The sequence below is a fragment of the Pelodiscus sinensis genome, chromosome 3, assembly GCF_049634645.1.
Source record: "Pelodiscus sinensis isolate JC-2024 chromosome 3, ASM4963464v1, whole genome shotgun sequence".
Taxonomy (NCBI): Eukaryota; Metazoa; Chordata; order Testudines; family Trionychidae; genus Pelodiscus; species Pelodiscus sinensis.
Window position 1 is genome coordinate 176574393 of NC_134713.1, and position 13893 is coordinate 176588285.

Here is a 13893-nt window from a genome sequence, read left to right on the forward strand (position 1 = left end):
CACTTGCAGGCTCCATCTTTGTTGCTCCCAATTACTAGGAATTGTAACTAATGGGAGTAGTGGGGGCAGTGACTGCAAGCGCAGGGTGGCACACACACACCTGTGCCCTCTTCCCCCTGAAGCTGTGCTAGATAAATTGCCCAATCCCCCCCCCCCCCGCAACCTCCCTCCAGCCTGCTCTTACACCCTACCTTGTAGCCCGAACCTGCTCTCCAAGTCTGTACCCTACCAACCACCCAGATTCTGCACTGCCATCTCCACACGCTGCACCTCTCATTTTTTTGTCCCACTACAGAGCCTATGAGACACCACAAAATTTACTAGCCCCAGCTCTCCAGAAGAGTTAATCCAGCCATCAGGGGATCCCTAAGCTTGAGTGCCCTTCCATGAGGTTGAAGTGCAAGAAGAGTGTTTCTCTTTTTCTGCTTCTCAACTGCAGGCCACATGTATGGTGGTTTTGGAGGGGCATGTAAGGCAGCTTCTCGCTTCTGTGTAGCCCCCAATTGATTCTTCTGTGGGTCAATGGCCCCCAACCAAAAAAGCTTCCCCAATTAATGCACAGCATATTAGTACACTTCAGAAATCATACCCCATAGTCAGTGTTCCCTCTAAGGTGCGTGCCTGTGCAGCCGTGCACAAAAAATTCTAAGCCCAGCCACCTTCTTCCCAGAGCCACGCAGTAGCACTCAACTTCCTGCTGGATCTGGAAGGTGAGGTGGCATGCCTACTCCCAGAGCTCGGGCTGCATGGCAGGCAGAGCTGGGTGGCTGCTATTCTGGTGGCTGGGGCTGTGTTGGGGGACAGTTGTTCTAGCTGCCGCCGGGGTTTGGGGCCACATGGTGGGCAGGTAGTTGCCACAGAGGTTTGGGACTGTGGGTGAGTGGAAGGCTGTTGCCGAGGTTTGGAGCTGCAGAAGGTCAGGTTGCTGCCGCCAAGGTTTGTGGCTGCAGGTGAGTGGAGTGCTGCCTGGGGGCTGAGGCAGCAGCTGCGTAGTGGGCAGGCAGCTGCTCCAGGGCCAGCTCTGTGGCTCAAACACTGGGGTGGAGGTGGGGGTAGAAAAGACAGAATCAGGTAAAAAGAGAGCAAAATCAGCATTTCTTGTCTTGAGTAGGAATGATTCTGCACTCATATTGCTGTAAATCAGCAATAGTGATAAAACAAGTATGCGAATAAATGTTTACACTTCTTTTAAAAGAAGAACAGATGAACACAAAACAGCATTTTGGGAGCTGTTATACTTCAGGATATTAAGAATGGAATCACTCGGTTTTGAACTGTCCTTGAAGACTAAAACGTAGGGTTTTTACAGCTATTGGTGGTACGCTTAACGTACTTGATATTAGACTTCATTGTCCCATAGTTGTATTGAAATAAAAGAATCTTTAGATGCACACTAATAAATAGTTCTCCCCAGGTGATTTATCTGGCTAGGATACTGTAGTACTGACTTTAACTATACACTGAAGACACTTGTCTAAATATCAAGCATGAATTGGCCCAATGATGGCTCAGGTACATGTGATTCTGTTATTGTCAGCATATGCGCACAGGGTTCTGAAAAGCTGCAATTTTCAGGCTATTGCAGCTGAGTGGTCTGCCAGCTGCTTGGCTATGTCTATACTGACAACTGAATGACAAAGCTCATGTCCTTCACAGGTGTTACCCCTTGCCTCCCAAGACAAAAGTTTTGCGGTGGCAAGTACCAGTGTGAGCAGTATGTGGTGCACAGGAGCACTCTCCTGACGACAACGTGAATGCCATTCGTTGGGGGTGGAAGTATTTTATCAGCAAAGGAGCTGAAAAACAGCTTCACTGCCCGACTTTTAGTGGCATGCATGCATTGCCACTGATCCCAGGAGCTAGTGCTTTGTCAGGCCTGTCTAGGAGAGAGGGAGGGCAAAGAGGGCAATTTTCCTGGGACACTGGGTGTGTCTAGACTGTACCTGTAACCTGAAATAAGCTATGCAATTTGAGCTATGCAATTTGTGTAGCTTATTTCAAGCGTATTTCCAAATAGCTTATTTTGAAATTTGATGCTATCTACACAGCGCTAGATTTCGAAATAGAGCACTACTCCAAAATGTCCCTTAATCTTCGTGGAACGAGGTTTACGGGCACGTCAGAATAGCACACCCGTTATTTTGAAAGATACTGCAAAATAATGGGCATGCTGTCAAGACATGGAATACGCTACTTTTGGATACTGGAAGTATCCTGAAATAGCACCACAGTGTAAACATATCCTCATGACTCTAAAGGGCCTGGGGCTCTGGCCGCTGCAGTGTGCTTACCTTTGCCTCCTATGGAACTGTGGACAGTACAGATTTAGAGCAGCCTTGAGGCTAATCTAACTTACTGAAAACTTTGCAGTATGTTCTTATTAAATAAACATTTAAAGTCATGCACCTTGTTAGTTATCCCTAGTTTTAGTATTCTTTTTTCCATAACATTTTAATTATATAAATTAATAACTTGGGTGCCATGGTGGCACACATCTGAACAAGCTCACATGACCTCAATCTTGGTTGCACAAACAAAATTCACTACTTCATGGATGGAAAATCTTAGAGGAAACACTGTCAATAGTGTGTATTACCCGACTGTGTAGACTAGCTTTCAGTTCATTTCAATGAATAGGGTTCCCAACCCACAAGGACTGTCCTGGAATCTCCATAAATTAAAGATTAATCTTTAATCAAAGATGTCATCTGATGTAACCTCCAACCCAAACTAGCAATGCTATCAGTGAGATAATTAAAAGTGAAGTATGACCAACTTCTCAACCAGCTAGAAACAATTTTTTTCTGACAAATGAGGGTCTTTGGAATAGATTACTTCAAGTGAGAAATAATATCACTTATCTGACAATTTTACTTATTCCGGGTGAATCAAAACTACATCTGACTTGGTAGGGTCATCTAAAAATTACTGGAGAAGTAATTGCCAACATGGGACAAATAGAATGCTCCACGTGTTACATGTACTGACTCCACAGCACAAATCTATAAAGAACATACATTAAAAAAGTAAAATGCGTACAGGAAACCCCCGAGTTGTGACCTCCTGCACTTACAATTATTTTTTAAAGTGTGGAAAGGGCCAAAACCCCATGACGTATGGCCTTGGCCTGCATTTACGAAGGTGCCTATAGTAAATAAGGGTTTGAGTTACAATGCCCCCAACTTGGGACGCTTCCCTGGGGACCAATCGCGTCACAAGTTGGGGGTTGCCTGTACACTATTTTCATTGTTATATTATTTAATATACTTGGAAAACATACTTGGAAAAAATTATAAGACTGACTTTAAAAATGACATAATTTGGCAAATTTATGTAGAGTTTTTACACATTTAGGAATCTTTTAATCAGTCTCATTATTTCAAACAGTGAATATTTTCTTGTATTTTTTGATGTATTGTTTGTAAATACTTAGCAACTACAATTATAAATTTCAGGCAATTCCAAAGAGCTACTGGTCATTTGGCACTTTTGAAAATCAAGCCATTTATTTAGAAACCTTATTTTAGATATCCATTTTTAAAAATCTTGATGAATATATATTAAGTTCCAGAAATGTTTATCAGCTATTGAAATTGCTCATTCCCCTTTATTATAAATGCAACAAAGCAACAGAAGGTAAGAGGGCACATACCTCACAGCTGTTGAAATAAGATCAGATTTTACACTTGATTCTAATGAATCAAATGTTACTGTACAGAGAACCTAGAATAAAAAGAAGGGAAAATTAAAACCTCACACAGTTTATGATCATATAAGACTATTTATATTGGGCACAAAGATTTACAGAGAGTTGATTCAGAAACTTCCTGATTGTCAGACATCAATTCTCAGTATTCTTCTTTACAATGCAAATGTCAATAGAATCAGAACTCAATCCTGTCAACATCCACCGGTCTGTAAGGAAACAGATTGATTCCTGGCTCCCTCCCTCTGGTGTGGAAGGAGCATGGACTACAACAGAAGCAGCCTCGTCACCTTACAGAGATGGGAATTATTTCCGTTAATGACTCCCCTATTAATCAGTTAAAGAGCTAGACAGATGAGAATCAATTGTTCCCCAGGAGAAAGATAGTGGTGAAACACAGGTCTAATAAGAGGTCTCGGAGCAAAAACTCAACAGGGAGATCCTCTATCCTTTTCTCTCTCTCCCCTCCTACCTGCCTGAATTTTGATATAAAAAGTAACTGAATATATAATTTTATTTTTAAAAGATTTACAGAAAACTGTTTGGCAATCTCCTAGATGATAGTAGTTAAAATAGAATTCTCCAATTTACTTGAAGTCAGCCTAATCATAGAATGAAACAACCAACAGAGAGAGCTTTCTTTTTTTGTATGTCAATAGTTTCAATGTAAAAAACCTCACACAGTTTCTTTTTATAAGCAATGCAGAGTTCCAAATAAGTACTTATGTATTTATTAGTCAACAGTGTGGCCTTGTAGCCAAGAAGGCTAATGGCATATTGGGGGGCACTAGGAGGAGCGATTATTCCCCTTTATTTGGCACTGGTGAGGTCACATCTAGAGTACTGCGGACAATTCTGGGCCCCCACTACAGAAAGGATGTGGACGCATTGGAGAGGGTCCAGCGGAGGGCAACTAAAATGATTAGGGGGCTGGAGCACATGACCTACAAGGAGAGACTGAAGGATCTGGGCTTATTTAGTCTGCAGAAGAGATGTAAGAGGGGGATTGGATAGCAGCCTTCAACTTCCTGAAGGGAGGTTCCAAAGAGGATGGAGAAAGGCTGTTCTCACTAATGACGGATGTCAGAAAAAGGAGCAATGGTCTCAAGTTACAGCGGGGGAGGTCTAGGTTAGATATTAGGAAAAACTATTTCACTAGGAGGGTGGTGAAGCACTGGAATGGGTTACCTAGGGAGGTGGTGGAATCTCCATCCCTAGAGGTTTTTATGTCTCGCCTTGACAAAGCCCTAGCTGGGATGATCTAGTTGGGATTGGTCCTGCTTTGGGCAGGAGGCTAGACTCAATAACCTCCTGAGATCTCTTCCAGCCCTATGATTCTATGATTCTATGCAAGTAATAAGCAGTTTTACTGTGCACCACTCTTGATTAAAAGTAACTTCATAAAGAAAGTAAAGTAAAACCTATTAAATGGAATTATAGATAAATATATCTATAGGCCTAATTTTTGGTTGCTGGCCCTTCAGGAATTTTAAAAGTACTGAAAGTGGATATGCGATTCTGATTAATGGAACAATTCTAGGCAATTATGTTTTGTAATGTTATTTTGAAGTTTCCACTTCTACACAACAGAGTTTAGTTTTGTACACTGTTGCTTCTCATGGGAGCCAGGCAATATTAAGCTGAACCTGAATAGCACACAATGTATTTATAATTCTTACATTCAAAAGTATTTAAGGTGTTTTCAATAATTACTTGATTGAGAAATAACAAACTTCATGGTTAACAGAAACTTTCAGCTTTGACAGCTACAACTCTGACATCTGATGTTTGAAAAGTATTACCTGTGTTTGACCTCTCTGAAACAATGCTGATCCATGAAGCATTTTAAACATATCCACTTCACAATTGATATTCCTGAGAGAAGTTAAGTCTCTACCATCACACCTATAGCAATAAAATATGAACTATAAAGTCACGAAAATCATAATTATGGAAAAACACTTGCAAAGAGCTTATTTAAAAAGATTTTGTGCATTTACCTTCTGTATTCATTCAGAATAAAGTTTCTAAAAATGTCCTTTGAAACAACATTAAAGGATTCAATAATTTCGTAAGACTCAGCCTCTGGAAATTTCTCTAGAAACACCAAACACAAATTAGAATTCCAATCTTCCAACGTTGGAAAACAAATTCCAGAACAGTTATTAACTAACAAACATTGTGGCCAGCATTAAGTACAACAAAACCCCACTGTACTGCCATAAATGTTATTCACAATTGGGAGCACTCTCCAAACAGTTAGAAATTGTGTATTTCACAGAAGTGACTCCAGATGTATTAGAAGATCTTAACACATAAAGCAGCAATACTCTCAGCTACAGAAGTGGGTGCTCCACTACTTTCACTCTATGGCTATGCTTGCAATTGATTGACAAAACTTTTTTGTTTATGGGTGCTTCCCCTACCCAGAACAACAAAAATTTTGCCATAGTAGAGTGAAAGTGTGAACTCTACTTTGTTGGCAGGACCGCTATCTAGTACTTCTAGACCATGACAAAGTGAAAACGGCTTGTGGGGCAATTAGTATTTTGTTGCAAAAGTGCCAACAAACAACTTTCACATATGCCGGCTTTTAGCAACATAGCCTTGTTGCTATAAGCTGCATTGTATAGACGGTTCGCAACCTTTTCCAGGTTGGGACCCATTTTGACAATTCAGTAAGACTTGGTGACTTAAGGCAATTCAAAAATGGGGGAAGGAGGGAGGGCAGAGCCACCTGGGGAGACACTTGGCGACCCATTTAAAATGTAATGGTGACCCATATTTGGGCCCCGACTCATACGTTGGGAAACCATGGTATAGACATACTCTTAACTAGTAGTACCAAGGGCTAACAATAAACATCCAAGACCTCAAACAGGCATTCCGGCAAAACCAAAGAATGCCAGAATAGAAATATATTATTTCTAAGTTACAAGCAGAAAAAAAAAAAATCTATATCTATATATAAAAGGAAAACATGTCCAGGCCCACTTTATGCAACATAAAAAAGGGTATAACACCAATCTTAAAAAAAAAAAATCACATCCTTTGCAAGCCACTATAAACAGCAACCTTTCTTTTGAAAAATGTTAAAGTACTATATTATGGTAGTGAATTCTGGCCCCAGGATCAGTGCCCAATTTTATTAAAATTGTATAAATATTACACAAATTAGTACAATACCTTTCAACAGTTCTTCCGTTTCAAGCCTTATTTTGTTCACTGCTTCATCTCTAGAAATCTGAATAAGATTTACATCCGTTACCACTACTTGTGCAGACTAACAATAAAGCAACTTTTTTTTAAGATTCTGCCCAGCTGTTTAACAAAGAGATAATCATGGAACTCTAAGCATAAGAATCATTACATACTGAAAACAATCTCCAAGAGAATAGCTTCTAATAGCTTATTTATACTATTGCACTATAATTGTATCCACATTGGTCCCAAAATACTACAAAGGTTGGTGACATAATATGTTATTGGACCAACTTCTGTTGTTGAGAGAGACAAGCTTTAAAGCCTGAAAAAGAGCTGTTTGGCTGGAAAGCCTGTCTTTCACCAGTAGGTGGTCAAATAAAATATATTAAATATCATCCATCTTGTCCCTCTTATAGTATTGCATACATCTTTCAGAGTAGCAGGAAATATAGTCTAATGTTAGTGGCTCCTGAAAGAAAGATCATGGAGATAGTAGTACAACTAAATCTAAACATGGACTAATTCAGAGAACTGATTAAATTATGACATTAAAACACAAATTATGATGGCCACACTTACTTTGTCATGGGTAAAATCTGCAAACACTGCACAGACCTTGTCAGAGGCAAATCTTTTGGAAGAGAAAAAAGTAATGAATAACCTGAAAGTATTTGTTTACCTGTACACAGTTTGAACAAGTCTCCAATATAAATGCATTTAGTAAAAAAAGGTGACAAAAGGCTACTAGCTTATCTGAGTTTTAAATACATCTCTATTTTATATTAGTACAGGCAGTCCCCGACTTAGGCGGATCCGACTTATGTCGGATCTGCACTTACGAACGGGGCTCTCTCGCCCCGGAGGTCACAGGCAGCGGTCAGCCACCTTGACCTCCGGGGCGAGAAAAGCTGCTCCCGGTGCCCCTGGTCTGCTGGGGACAGTCTCCAGCAGACCAGAGGCATCGGGAGCAAAGCAGCAGCCCCGGCGGGTTTGCTCGCGGTGCCCCTGGTCTGCTGGGGACCGTCTCCAGCAGACCAGGGGCACCGGGAGCAAAGCGGGTCCCGCGCCAGAGCAAAGCCTCAGAGGCGAGGCACCTCGCCGCTGCGGCTTTGCTCCCCATGTCCCTGGTCTGCTGGGGGAGGGCGCAGCTAGTGTGCCCCCCCCCCAGCAGACCAGGCTTTTGTTTTGGACCCTGGGGCAGAGCAGCTGGGGCGCTGCCGATTGGTCCTGCAGCGCCGCTCTGGGCACTACTGGACCAACCCGGCAGCACCCCAGCTGCTCTGCCCCAGGTCCTGATTCAGCAGCTGCTGGTCAGTTTCAGCAGTGGCTGAATCAAGACGCCTGGGGCAGAGCAGCTGGGGTGCTGCTGGGTTGGTCCAGTAGCGCCGAAGAGCGGTGCTACTGGAGCAACCCAGCAGCATCCCAGCTGCTCTGCCCCAGGCGTCCCCAAGTCAGCCGCTGCTTAAACTGACCAGCGCTGACTACAGGAAGCCCGAGGCAGAGTTGCTCTGCCCCAGGCTTCCTGGAATCAGCCGCTGATCAGTTTCAGCAGCAGCTGACTTGGGGAAGCTTGGGGTTCTTAAGTTGAATCTGTATGTAAGTCAGAACTGGCGGTCAGTTTCAGCAGCGGCTGAATCTGGACGCCAGTTCCGACTTACATACAGATTCAACTTAAGAACAAACCTACAGTCCCTATCTTGTATGTAACCCGGGGACTGCCTGTATTATAGCAATACTCATAAGCAGCATTATTTAGAATAAAAAGTATAAGCATTTCTGATACAAAGCCCTATTATTTAAGTTTCATATGGCCAGAGAATACTGTTCCATGTTGAAACTTGATTTGACATCTTTTTGAAATAAAATATTAAAGCAGTTCATATGTTCATGTCCACTTGTATTTCATTTAATGGCCTTTAATGACACATTTTCAAGCATATTCATCTATAAAGGTTGGCACAAACACTGAACTGGAAGAGTTCTTATTTAACCAGGAACAGCACATTTTTTGACTAACAGTGAAACTTAATATCTATCATTTATTTGACATGTCAGGTATAGTATATTATCATCAATCCACAAAAACCACATAGACTACAAAATTAAGAAACCTTAACACAGTATTATTATAAAGTAAAGATGTTAAATTGCGGTTAATTGATTAGTCGAGTAGTCGACGGAATTTCCATCGACTACTCGACTAGCTGATAGGCACTTCTGCATTCTTCCTTTGAAATGTAGGCCCTAGTGGGGCTGTTGTACATTTCAAAGGAGAAATGAGGAACTCCGCATACAGCCCGGGGCCAGCGGGAAGTCCTGCTGACTCCGGGCTGCACGCGGGTGCCTGCTTTGAAATGTACAAGAGTCCCTAGCAGGGGCCTCGGTATTTCAAAGGGGCAGAGCCATGAAGCCCAGGGTCAAATGGGAACTCCCCAGCAGACCCCTGGTTCTGGGGAAATGCCAGGCTCCACGGCGCTGCCCCTTTAAAATGCCGCCTTTGGGTTTCGAAGGGGCAGCGCCGCACAGCTGATCCCTGGCTCACCACAGAGTCGTTCCCCTCCCCCCATAGAGGCAGCAAGGGGGGAGGGGGCAAATGCTTATTGGATAGTCGACTAGTCCTTAACATTCTTACTATAAAGGAACTTTCATGGCGCAATGTATAGTGAGCCATAGACGCTGCAAGCATAAAATGGGGAAGGCTTGCTACTGACATTTTTAAAAGAGATTTAGAATTGTCTGCTATAAAGGAAATGCACAAAAAATTAATAAACACCTAACTGAAAGGCAACAAGAACCAAGACATTTAGACATTTAAGCAGTCTACAGCTCAGCTAGAAAATATTACACATTGGGATATACTAAAAAGAATTATTAAATTATCTTTCATCCACGATTGGCCAATTTACTCATTTTATTTCCTATAGTTGTGCTATCACTATCCATGTAGTTTTTTTAAATTCTGTTCTCTTACGTATACAATCATTTTCTGATTTTTCTCACTCTTAATTGTTAAAACATTCAGAGTTTGTCGGTTGCGTTCCATTAGTTCACAATATACTACTTAAAGTTCTCTTCAAAGCATGCACAGAGAGGGTGGATGTTTCAGTTAATTAGTCTTAAGTACACCATTGTTAATATGTAGTCTGTTTGCTGCAACAGATTATCTAGATATTAAATTAGTGCCTAAATAATTAATCTCTGCCAGAACACACAGAGCACCCATTAATATTATTGGAAGTTGTGCCTACTTGACAAATCCATAAGCCCATCTTCTTATAACTTACAATGAAATTCTACAGAGATGTTACCTTTATAAAAAATAATAGGATGCCGGCAACTGGTCAATTTGGATCTTTATAAAGACATATATTTGTCTATGAGTTTTGATGTTTAGGAGCTCTAGACAGATGCCCTCCTTCATTTTCCTCTTTTACAGATGGAAGTCCAGTCCCCCCGCCTGTAACTTGGGGAAGCTTCTATATCACCATGAGATAGAACAGTATATACATGAAAATTTACAACTACTTCTTCAGAAGGGCAGCAATCTCAAAAGGTCCTCGGAGATGGGGTTAGAAAAAAGAACTCTTGTGCCCTCCGCCCTGAATACACAGTAGTTAGGGCATAAGAAGACTCCTTTTCCTCCCACCAAAAATATTCCAGAGCGCTGAAGGGAGGGAAACGTATGTCTTCCACTAGACACATATGGATCAATAAATGGTGAACCCTCACTCAGATGGCAGAGAGAACTGAGGGAAAATAACGTTCTAAATTGAGGAGAGGAAGAAAAAAATGCATGCCGGGACAGCATACAAGAAAGCTCAGTGAATCACTTACATTTAAGCTGGTCTTGAGCACCAAGATCCCAGTTCCTTCTGCTTATGCTTACGAAGCAGCCAGAGCACCCACTGGTATTTTCCCTCCTCAGTGGTTCTCAGACTTTCCCTCCCAGCAGGGACAAATAAAAGAACTGCTAGGAGGGTTCTATTGATGTGTAGGGTAGAAGCTCTCTAAACACCAGAGGGAGAGAATGAGCTTCCCCGCAGCACTACCCCAATACTGATCTGTCTCATCTTCACTTAGAATCCTCTCTGCTTCCTGTATCCTTTCCCTCATTCAAGACTGCTCGATTTCCCACCCCCATCCTCTTTCCTAAAAAGAGTGGGGGGGGGGGGGGGGGGAGGGGAGGGAGGAACCACAGGTGCTTCTCCCTCAAGATGTCTCTGTCCGGGAAGATGAGAACCTTTCTCCATTCTTATTGTTTGGGGGGCGGGGGAGGGGAGGATGGTGTGGTACGGCTTCTCTGACTTCTTTCCCATCCGCATGTCCTCAGGCAGCTACTGTAGCCCTTCTGACTAAGTAAAGAAGGGGAAAAGGGCCAGGGCTTAGAATATCAAAAGGAAGAAAAAATAGAGGATAAGTCAGGGAGTCTGAAATGTTTGTTTTAACCAATATTTGGTATGAAAATATCATAGATATGAGGATCAGTAAGCAACGAAGTTGGTCACACTAATGCTCTTTCAAATTAGAACCATTTGCTTTTGTACTTACTGCTTTGCACATTCAACCATATCTGCTGGAGCACTAAATAATTTCTGAACAGTTCTCTTGGCAGCACCATGTTCTTTTACCAGTTGCTGTATACTCTGAATTATTTGCTGGGTATGCTTCACCCCCACTTTGATGGCATGGCAGAAGTCCTGCTGCAATATGTTCTCAGCTGAGGCTTCCAACATGACTATTAATTAAAAGTCAAACAGTAAGTTACCATCATGTTTTTCAACTAATGTAGAACAAGTTATTAAAATATATCTTATCACAAAGGACACACAAAACCCATGTATTTTTTGGAAAAATTAAAGACAGTGACTTAGTCAATCTGTTTCATATCAGGCTTTTTTATTATTTCCAAGGTCATAGCATCAAGGAAACAGCTTTAAAATGAAAACTGAAGAGAGGGACTTATGGAAGAAAAATTAATTGGCAGTATTTGAGTATGAGTCAACAGTGTGATGCTGTTGCAAAAAAAGCAAATATGATTCTAGGTTGTATCAACAGGTGTGTTGTAAGCAAAACTCGTGAAGTCATTCTGCCACTCTATTCTGCACTAGTTAGGCCTCAGCTGGAGTACTGTGTCCAGTTCTGGGCGCCACATTTCAAGAAAGATGTGGAGAAATTGGAAAGGGTACAGAGAAGAGCGACAAGAATGATTAAAGGTTTAGAGAACATGACCTATGAAGCCAGGCTTCATGAACTGGGCTTGTTTAGTTTGGAAAAAAGAAGATTAAGGGGGGACATGATAGCGGTTTTCAAATATCTAAAAGGGTGTCACAAGGAGGAAGGCGAAAATTTGTTCCTCTTGGTTTCTGAGGACAGGACAAGGAGTAATGGGCTTAAAGTGCAGCAGGGGAGGTTTAGATTGGACATTAGGAAAAAATTCCTAACTGTCAGGGTGGTCAAATATTGGAATAAATTGCCAAGGGAGGTGGTGGAATCTCCCTCTCTGGAGATATTTAAGAACAGGTTAGATAGACATCTGTCAGGGATGGTGTAGACGGAGCTTGGTCCTGCCTTGAGGGCGGGGGGCTGGACTCGATGACCTCTCGAGGTCCCTTCCAGTCCTATTATTCTATGATTCTATGATTCTATTTCAGAATAACTTTGCAATTGTAAGTTGGTAAGGAGAAATTCCACAAGATGCAACTGAACAGAAGTCAGACTACTGCCTTCAAAATAGGTTAATGGTAAGAATCTTCATTTAGAAAAATGTTAGATATAGATGTGCCACAGACTTAATAAAATATGTTATACACTACCACAACCAGTAAGATTATCTTAAGTTATAATGGAATAGGACATTCAACTTCTAAACAAGTAACTGCCACATGATTCGTAGCATACAACACCGTGAAATTTTAGATATAAACATATGAAACTGTCCAACTCTGGCCATGAAATAGACCGAAATGGACTGTAAATATGGTAAGGCCCTACTCCATAACAAATGAAAACTCTTGCTCTACTTATAAAATAGATAAGTCACTAACAAATATTAGTGAATTAAACATGATAAAACGGAAATTGCCATATTGCCAGTTTGATGATGTATATAGTGGGCATTATAAGTGAGAAAATTTCCAAGTTTTTGAAAGGAATATTAATTTAACAAATTTAAGAAAAAATATATCTTAAACAGATTTATAATCCAAGATTTCCAGTGCTTTTAAATAAGAGTTAAATTCTCTAAGAACACCACTGCATCACAAAATCTGGATCCTGAGGGGACTAAAATTTTACTGGCTGCTAGGATACATGACAATTAACTCAAATTTCACTGTATTACAATAAAAAAAAAAACCCTTTTCTTGAAAACATATTCCAAAGCACAAAGAAAAATCTATCAATGTTGCAGTTCAATTGAATAAGCAGGGGGCATGTATTATCTAATTGATATTAAAGATCTCTTTAATACAGTAAAGAAATTCCAACATATGACTTCCTTCCAAATCAAACTAGAAAAAAATTTCCTCACAATTTCTGTTCCAATCACATCTTGATTATAAAGGTAGTATTTCAAGGGTGGCTCCTCTTGGAAAGTGCTCAATTTTTATCTAAACATCAAAGATGAATAATTTTAACAGCTTACCAATTTTACTATGAGGCGCTCCAGTAACCAGTAAATTCAAGGTACTAGAAGACATTTGTTTTCGAGTTGGATTAACAACAATTTCTCCATCAACCATTCCTACTCTTACTGCACCTAAGAAGAAACTCCAGAAGTTAATTTTTACATCTATATAGGAGTTCATTCAAAAGGACCATTTTTATTTGGTTTACTTTCAGAGGTAATTATTAAAATAACTAATATATTTAAATAGTGGGATGTGTGTGTGTGTTTGTGCCAGATGACCTTTTGACTGTTATAAAATTAAAAGTTTATTCAAACTATGCAGACAATTTGCAAGTCAAGTTATTTACACTAGATA

The 13893-nt window shown here is 40.9% G+C and overlaps 1 protein-coding gene across 1 annotated transcript in view; it reads right to left on the bottom strand.

Moving 5' to 3' along the window:
* PNPT1 (polyribonucleotide nucleotidyltransferase 1) overlaps positions 1-13893 on the bottom strand; it is a 46355-nt gene that overhangs the window by 17059 nt on the left and 15403 nt on the right. The window contains exons 8-14 of the mRNA XM_006122141.4: positions 13554-13667; positions 11459-11645; positions 7490-7541; positions 6893-6950; positions 5707-5803; positions 5509-5611; positions 3653-3723 (exon numbers count right to left, since the gene is read on the bottom strand). Coding sequence (XP_006122203.2) covers positions 3653-3723; positions 5509-5611; positions 5707-5803; positions 6893-6950; positions 7490-7541; positions 11459-11645; positions 13554-13667 — 682 coding nt within the window. The remainder of the gene's footprint in view (positions 1-3652; positions 3724-5508; positions 5612-5706; positions 5804-6892; positions 6951-7489; positions 7542-11458; positions 11646-13553; positions 13668-13893) is intronic.